Source organism: Cebus imitator, unplaced genomic scaffold (genome assembly GCF_001604975.1).
Source record: "Cebus imitator isolate Cc_AM_T3 unplaced genomic scaffold, Cebus_imitator-1.0 Scaffold45, whole genome shotgun sequence".
Classification (NCBI taxonomy): Eukaryota; Metazoa; Chordata; class Mammalia; order Primates; family Cebidae; genus Cebus; species Cebus imitator.
The window spans coordinates 14170598-14180002 of record NW_016107360.1 but is presented as its reverse complement, the minus strand read 5'-3'; the positions used below and the strand labels follow the sequence as shown (position 1 = coordinate 14180002).

Genomic DNA, 9405 nt, shown 5'->3' with positions numbered 1-9405 from the left:
GGAGGCTGAGGTGGGTGGATCACCTGAGGTCAGGAGTTCAAGACCAGCCTGGCCATCATGGTGAAACCCCATCTTAAAAAAAATAAATAAATAAAAAACTTGCTCTCCTACCAAACCCTAATATTTAGCAGATGAAACCAAATAACTAAAAGGAACTTAAAAGACATTAAGTATGAGTGATGACATTTATGAATAGTCTAAAGATGTCCCTTCTGATAATGTAATTTCCTTTGTGTCTAGGTACAGTTAGAGTGAGCTGAAAAGGAATTAACTATCTGTCAGAAACAGGTACATATGTCCCCTATGCATTCCATCATCATGACTTAACTAGTACTAGCCATGTGCCAGGCACAGTGCTCTATGTTAGCAACGTGTCATCTCAGATAATCCTCATAACAACACCATCTCAGTCTTACTGACGAGGAAACAAAGGATCAAGGGTTTAAAGGATTTTTCCAAGGTGACCCAGATTGTAAACTGCAACGGCAGGACCAGAGTCCAATCTGACCATTCCAAGTCCAACATGGTTTCCACGCTCACACTCCGGAAGATGAGAAGGAAGCAGGAGCTGCCTGGAGCTGAGTACCCATGCATGCATACAACAGGCAGCTGAGCTTAGGAGACTAGGAAGTGGGTCATGATGAAAACACCAAGCTTTTGCCTGTCCAGGAGAGTAAGGCAACATGCCAGGTGACTGACATCCCCTGCCTCATTAAATCCTTGCAAGAATCTTATGAGCAGGGTTGTGCAATCTCATTATCTCAGTTTACAGAGGAGAAAGTGAATCCAGAGACATTAACTAACATGCTGAAAGCCCCACAGTGAGGGTATGGCAGTGTTGGGATTTGACCCATGGTCTGATTCCAGCCTCTGGTCTGTCTTACATCACAGGACATAGCCACACAGTGGTAAGGCTGTGGGCTTAGGGGCAGCCTGTCTGGGCTCACAGTCCTACCTCCCACACGCGTTCTTACCCACCTTGAACATGACAAGCAACGTTTCCAAGTCTTCTTCTCACATATAAATGGGGCTAATACTAGTGTCCACTTCACAGTTACTCTCAGGGTTAAATGAGAATCTATATAAAGTTTTTCACACAGTGCTTTGCAGTATGTTAAGTATTCATAATTATTACTGTTATTTAGGAAAGAATTAAAAGCTAACATTCCAGTGTCCCGGTGCTGCAGCAGACAAAATAGTTATAACTGAAATTGGACCCCAGTTGGCCCCAGTTTAGGCATATTTCTCAATTTTCTTCTGTTAACCTCACTATAAAATAACTTGTCCATATATTATGCAGAGGAGGAAAACATTGAGAGAAAATTTGGTAACCTGACCAAAGGCAAATATCTTGGATTTATTTGAAAACTTATTAGGCTTCTTTTGGTTACAAGTGATAGAATCCTAATTCCAATGAGCATTAAATAAAGTGGGACTTACTGACTTACATAACTAAAAAAAGCAAGCATGGAGGTGGCCCCAGGCATGATTTGATTAAGGGCTTAACATCAAATCTCTGTCCTCTCTTTCTCTCAATCTCGCTTTAACCCTAGGGGAAAAGGATCCTCCCAGTCTCTAAATATATAGTCCCAGGGAAGTCCCAAGATGGGCCCACTGGATCACATGCCCACACTGTGACCAGAGGCCTGGGGACTGTGACTGGCAGCCCAAACAGAGCTCAGAGTAAGGAAGGTAGTTCATTCAAAGGAATAAGAGTATGTTCCAGAATAAGGGGAGAGGAGATGAAGGCAGAAAAATAAATATCCTCTGGAATATGGAGAGTGGGGTCCTGTGAAGAGTGTCAGGTGCACCCTAATGCTCAGTTAGCCATTCTTCTGGAATCCTCCAACTGGGATACGGCTGTGAAGCACTGCAACTGGCTCTGGGGTTCAGGCAAGGAAGAGGTAGCACCACATTCACATACAGATATGATTAGATGAGGGTCTCCTTCTTGAAGGTGTGGTGACACACAGTGAAAAGCGGGGATACTAGGGGCAGCAGTGAATCTTCTGTGAGAGCGGGGACAAGTGGACCAAATAAGGAAAGGGTTACTCTGCCAGGAAAATTCCAGGCATGATGGAGCCATACTTTCCTTTCAAACAGTAACAATGACTATTATTTCCACCACCATTTTTGTAGCCCTTGCCGTGCGCTACACACTGCACAATTCCCATCTTGATTCTTATAACAATCTTTGGCAATAGCTACTATGACTCCCACTATGAATGAAGGAGTCCGCCAGCTCCATAATCCTGTGATCATCTTTTCAGACTGATCAAGTTGAGGATCTAGGATTTTATAGAAATCTTGTGTGACACACAGAGAGAGGGTCCCAAGTTGCTTGCACACATGCCACAAGAGAATACAGGGTTTCCATGGGTTTCTACGAACATAAGGCTGAATGGTCCTTAAAACAAACGTGTATAGAATAAAGTTTACTGCTGCATTCTCTCATCTGCCATCTCCGGCTGGTTGGGTTTGATCAGCATAAGCTAATCCTGAACTAAAGCTCTATGGCCCAGCAACTTGGGCAGGGAAAGGATTGACATTTCATTTCCAAATTCACAGAAGCACAAAGAAAGAAATCTTTCAGTTCCTTTGGTGAACTGCAGCCAATTCATGTGCAAAATCCCCATGTTGCTAAGAGTCTTTCTGGCTTCTTGTAAGATGACTGTCAACCACTCCAAATGGCTTTTTTCCCTCATTTTTTCATTTGTTTCAGATGTACTGGGCAAGTCCCTAGGTATCATACTGGCATTCAGTCTTTCCCCTTAGCCCCAAAGAATGTCCCAACACTTAATGGGTTGTATAAAATGGAATATTTAGATGAGCAATAGCTTCATGTGGGTAAAGGAATAGCAGCTTATAAGAAAAATTATCAGTGAAAAAAAAGTGTGGTGAAATAAAGCTAGAAATTTTAAAGTACCTTGATAGGAGTTATGAAGCAAATGTCATTATAAGGAGCAGCACCTGCCAGGGGTCCACCATACTCCACAATGATTTTTTAACCTTGTTTTTAGAATAACGCTCCCCATCTTCCATTTGAGAATAACAAGATATCATGGGTATCAAACAAAAGTCAAGCAATATAGTAAAGCACACATAAAAAAGAGTAAAACAAAATCAATACCCACATAAAAATAATCACCATCTACTTTAGGTGATATCATTCTTGATTTGCCTCTACACAGAGAGATAAGTATCAAGATACTCCTAAGTATCAAGATAAGTATCTCTCTGTGTAGAGGCAAATCCTATATTTTTAAATAAACAGTATTCAGCTAATTTGCTTGTATTTAAGATAAGAAACTAAAGTGAACTGAAACAATTACTGAATAGGTTATTTCTTTTTAGAAACGTTTATTTAAGATTACCAAAAAATTTAAGGAATTATGTGTTTCTGAAAAAGTTTAGACTGCATCAACTCTCTGCTATGAAAATAAGAGGGCATTAGGCTCCTATAGCCTCCCTTCTCCCATTCCCAATTTATTAGCTATCTTAGGATTTGTAATATTTATAATCTATATCTATATTGAGACTGTAATTTCCAGTTTGATCTTGGTTCACCACCAGTTTTTTTTCTACCAGCTCATCCATCATTGAGTTATTTGCTTCATCTTTCCTATCAAATGGCTGCCTTAAGAAGGGCACCTGGGTATTGTGTTCTGAGTTCTTACCTGCTTAAGAGAACTTGACATTATATTTGACAACTTGTTTGGCAATAATACAGTTGAGTCATTATATTTTCCTACTCAGAACTTTGGAAATATTCCTCCATTGTTTCCTGTCATGGAATCCTGTGGAAAGGAAGTTTGAGGCCCCTTGGTGACTTGCTTTTTCTGCTTGGTGGGGAATTCTTTCTTCATTCTTTAAGTTCAGTATCTTCAGGATATGTTTTGGTGTCAAGTGTTTTCTGTTGGATTTATGACAACATACTGCACTTTTTTGAGATGGAGTCTTGCTCTGCCACCAGGCTGGAGTGCAGTGGCGTGATCTCGGCTCGCTACAAACTCTTCCTCCCGAGTTCAGGCGATTCCCCAGCCTCACTCCCTGGAGTAGCTGGGACTACAGGCACACGCCACCATGCCCAGCTAGTTTTTTGTATTTTAGTAGAAACGAGGTTTCACCGTGTTGACCAAGGTGGTCTCGATCTCCTGACCTCGTGAGCTGCCTGCCTTGGCCTCCCAAAGTGTTGGGATCACAGGCGTGAGCCACCACGCCCGGGCAGTGCACTCTTAATCTAAAGATTCAATCCTTCATTTCAGGAAAAATTTCCAGTATTTTATCTCCAAGTACTTTTTTGGTTACCTTTTATTTTTGGTCACCAATTATGCTTGTCAGAATATCTTGATACTCCTACATTTATCCTTTCAGGAATTACTCGAATCTCTGTTTTTAAAATTCTTCATTCACTGCATCATCTCAAGCCTTTTCTTCTATTATCACTTCCATTTTCAACCATGTTTCTTGCGATTTCTAATTTCATTTGTTCTATATTTTAGTGACGTTTTCTTATCTCTGCCATCTGCCTTATCTCATTCTGTTGTTTCACAAGCTCCAGAGTGCTTGTTTTATTGAGTTCGTGTTTTCTAAGTTCTCTGAGAGCACAACACACCTGTGGGAACTTTGGTTTCTTGGGCTAGCTTTTTTTCCATATTGGTTTCATCTGTTTCCCACTCCACCCCGCCCGCTTCCTGGCTGTAGCACACTCACATAGTTGCCAGGCCATCTTACTTACATTTGCTCATGTTTAAGGTGAGCAGCTCTGTTCAGACCATGTATTTGTTTTCATACAGTGTCGGTGTATTCTCCTTGACATATTTCTCATCTTATTTGGCATCTATTTCTCTTCCCCTCTAGGCTTGTGTTCTATATACTTTACCAATAGATGACATTGAAAATATCTAAGCACCAACATGACACTGACATTGAGTCGACAGAACAGAGGTTGGTCATAGCTCTGGGCCACGTTACTCCTGTAGTTGCTAGTCTGTAGGGTGATCTGGAGTAGGGGGCTTCTTGTGAGAGGGGGCCAGAACAGCATGAGACACTTGGATAAGTGATTCTTTCTGTCATGGTGTGGAAGTATTTTGATATTTTAATAACCAGCAGAGCCACATCAATGTGTACGAGCCAAATATGACCTCAGCCTCTTCACGTCTTTATTCTGTATGGAGAAGGAAGGAGCTGTGTATAGAGGCTTTTACTAGAGGACTGGACTCTGCTCTGTCTTCCAATACTTGCATTAAGTCTTGAACCAGAGTGAATTCTGAATGGAGAGGAGACATATCTACTACTTGTATAGGGGACACAGCCTTTGGAATGTGGGTTTTTCTCCTAATTCAAGGATGAGCTAGTTCCAGTCCCTAATTCATCCTCTGTTTTACCCATCTCTCCCAAGCAAACTCCCTCCCACTACCCCCCCCACCCCAACCTACAACATCCCCACTCAAAAGAAGGAAGAGATAAAGATACTCATCCTGCCCCTACACACCAATTAACTTTCCAAAACCTGAAATTTCAATGAGAGTTCTGCATCTTGCAAATTCCCCAGTAGTGAGGGGGATTTGGAACTATTCTTTCTTACGAGAAAAATCTGGTCTTTTTGATTGACTATCATCTTTTGAAGTTTAAGGCACAAGGACAAGGTTGGGCTCCTTCCATTGCCTGATTGCTAGTGAATTTTTTTAACTGAGTTTTACTTTTTGAATTTTTTATTTATTCTGGTTCTTTATGTTCAGCTTTAGGGGATGAAGGGTCTGTGATCTGGCCATATTTATCCTAAAAGATCCCACAGTATAATTTTGATTATACTATGGACTAAACAGTATAACTGAGTTTACTGTGGACTAAAAGGACTAAACCAGCAGCTCTGGAGGTCCTCACTCTGGGCTGCACATTAGAATCACTGGGGAAACTGTAACATCAGTGACAGGCCACATTCCTAAGCCTGATTTAAGTGGTCTGGGAAATGCCCAGATGTGGTTTTTTTTTTTTTTAACTTACTTGCTTGTTTTTTGAGTCCTTCCAGTGACTCTACTACACAAACAGGATAAGAACCATGAGCTGAACTTTGCATTCTTATAGTCCATAATTTGATACATGTAAGAACCTATAAAATACAAACATTTTGCATGTGCATTAACAAAGACAAAATATTAAAAACACATAAATTATTTATACTCTGAGTGGTCAGTCATTCAGAGTATTTCTTGAACAGCCAAGGAAGCAGGAGGGAATAGAAGTGTATAGTTTTGCTTCAAAAATATATTTATCTAGCTGGCTAACACATCTGAAAGAATCACAAAGCACATTGGCAGTGACGCCCAACTCCTAAGACAGTTTAGGATTTCTACCACGTATAAGGAAGGCACTCTCAGGTGCGGGGCACATTGACTTGAAGGTAAAGTTCATGATTTACTGAGAGAGGTGGTTACACCAACAACCAGAATATAACATCAATGAATTAGTCCAGTTATCTCGAAGTCACACTTCCCATCCCTAAGTTCTAATTCAGAAAGTATCATTTAGAAATGCAGGGGATGTTTAGAGGTAAAATCCATAGTGGAGACTGACTGAGTCTGGGAAGATTTTGAGGGGCTTCCAGGAATAAGAAAGAGAAAAGGGCATATCAAGTTTGTGAAGGGACTTAAAGCCTGGCATAGAGTCATAGGGAGCATTTTCGGGTTTGGAAGGCCATGGCAGGTTGAAGAGCAGAGAATCCAGAGATCAGGCTGTAGCTGTGCACAGCAGTGGAGTATGGAGGCTGAGGCAGGCCTTGCTGACACAGCAGGTATAGTGAGGAAGTGAGAAAAGAGTTCAGAGTGTGCAGCTTTCTTCCCTGAGAGACTAGAATAATGATGACTCAACTGACTTGGATGGAAAAGCTTTAGGTGCAACCAAGTTTGGCTTTGGGGTTTCAGGTGAAGGTAGGGTATCTAAGGGATGATCAGGAGGCAGGTGGGTCTAGATTGGTGTTCCGAGACCACAGCCCAGGCGAGTGACCGGCGCTTGAAGTATAATTGAAGGGTTATCTGTAGGGAGGAGAGCATAGAGCCAGGTCTAAATCAGGACAAAGTGGAGAATCATCTCATCTGCCCCAGTGATCCACAGAACTCTGGGGAAGAGGATTGGTCACTGAAGCACAATGATCAGGGGAAAAGGAGGATGAGGGAATTCACTGTCTAAGGTGATCTCATAAAAGACTCTGAAGCAGGTTTGACTTCACAATATCTAAAAAACCTTTCCAACAAGCTGGACTCTCAAGCCAAAGTAAAAGGTCCTAAAACTGGCCATGCACAAGTGTCAGCAAAGATGTGACAACTTTGTTCTCTGAGGATGATGCATTCATATGGCCAACCATCCCAAACATGGTCTGTGTCCTCAGTCCTGATGTCAGAACATCATCGTTCATCTATTCTCCATCAGCCTGAACCACAGTGCTCCAAAGGTGGTTATCTCCATTTCGTGCCTCTGGAGAGAAGGACGATGCTAACAGCAGTGGCAGGATGTGTGTGAGTGCATGTGGACACACACATAGGACATGTGCTCCTATCATAAAAGAGCATTTCTTCTAACGTACCCACATGAGTGTAAGAACAAATAAAAATATCAACTCTAGGGTCATTCTATTTCTTCTTGCTCTTTTGGTTTCTCTACTATAGCACAGATGAGCACAGATATTCCAGGTTTGTCTAGGTTATCACAGAGTGATGGTAGAACAGAAAATGCACCAGTACTTGCAGATTCTGGAGCTAACAGCAAGTGGCGTGCGCAGCCACACTCCCTTCTCCTCAGCTGGACCCTCATGACCACAAGGCAGCTGTACTCCTCTATCCACTGGAAGTTGGGACAGACATCCAAACATGTTCTAAAGCCAGCTCTGTTCATCCTCTAGACAGCAGAGGGTATAAGCACCCCAGAGCGTACAGATGAAGAACAGAAATCGACTCCCTTAATATTGCTCCCACCTGAGCACACTCCTCCACGTAGGCACAGAGAGGCCAGAGGTAGATAGTCCTTACAAAGCCTGCTCCAGTGGTACGGATATTTCAGATTTGTAAGAAGCCATTATGAAAAACATCCTTGGGTTTAGTGGGGTACTACTCATAACTTAGAATAAGCAAAGCCCATACAGACTGACTTCAGGCCTGAAAGGCACTTCCATTCTTACACAGTGAGAATGATGGTCGTGGTGATTCCTCAACATCTCATTTGGGTTTGCTTTAAGATTTGCCTATATTCAGTGTGGAATGACAGATGAGCTTGTCACAGTGATCATCTCAAGGGATAGTAGCCCATTAAAATTAGTACAAGTAAAAAGGTCAAGGCAGTGTATTGTAAAGGTACAGGTTTCTCAAGAAGAGGAACTTTAGGGCAAGGAACAAGGGCCTCCAGAGAGCTGGAACTAGGAAAGGGAAACCAGCCTTCAAGGAAACTTTGCTGGTGTCCTTGACTACGACATGATTCTGCATCAGTGCTTCTCAGTGTGCCTATACCATTCTTTCTCTCTACCAGCTTTTTCTTCTTCCTTCTCTTGCACATGGCCCTACATGGCCACCCCAGCCCCAACTCTACTTGAGCCTTTTGCTCAAGCACCTACCACTCAACACTTCTCTTTCTCTCTTCTTTCAATCCCTCCCATTCTCAATTCTAATGGACTCTGCTGTTGTGTTTAAAGTGATGGCTGGAGAGGGCTCAAGTGGGCAATAGTGGGAAGATTCCCTGAGAAGGAGGTAGACAGGATAGCTCTCTAATGCCAGTCATACATATCTGTAGGTATCCTAATATCCACAAAGAAGTCTATGAGAAGGAAAACCTGACAGGTTCAACACTACTTTGGCATCAAGTGATTTAGGCAACAAAGTGTCTCTTACTGATGTCATCTAATTAAACACACAGCCACCGAAACATTATGCTTAGAAAATTAATCTACTAATTGGTGTACATCTAGTGTCTCTGAAAATAGAATTAAACCAAGTCAAAGAACATAGCTACCTCTGAAAGGAGCCAGTCTTTCTTGAATGCTTAAAACACCCAGAGGGCAAGGCCATTCCAGAGGCTATCTGATGCTTCAAAATGACCTTCTGTTTAGGTTTTAAGAAATTTCATAAAAACTGTAGAAATTGGGGCTGGGCACGTTGGCTCAAGTTGTAATCTCACTTTGAGAGACTGAGGCGGGTGGATCACTTGAGGCCAGAGGCTCAAGACCAGTGTGGGCAACATGGTGAAACCCCATCTCTACTAAAATTACAAGCCAGACATGGTAGTGCATGCCTGTAATTCCAGCTACTCATGAGGCTGAGGCATGAGAATCCCTTGAATCCAGGAAGTAGAGGTTGCAGTGAGTTGATATTGTGCCATTGCACTCCAGACTAGGTGACAGAGCAAGACTGTCTCAAAAAA

General features: G+C 42.2%; 1 protein-coding gene across 1 annotated transcript in view; it reads right to left on the bottom strand.

Annotated features, from left to right (window-relative positions):
• Positions 1 to 71: 71 nt before the first annotated feature.
• PLEKHA8 (pleckstrin homology domain containing A8) overlaps positions 72 to 9405 on the bottom strand; it is a 62655-nt gene continuing 53321 nt past the window's right edge. The window contains exon 13 of the mRNA XM_017527087.2: positions 72 to 2009. Within this exon, the coding sequence (XP_017382576.1) occupies positions 1933 to 2009 (77 nt within the window). The 3' untranslated portion in view covers positions 72 to 1932. The remainder of the gene's footprint in view (positions 2010 to 9405) is intronic.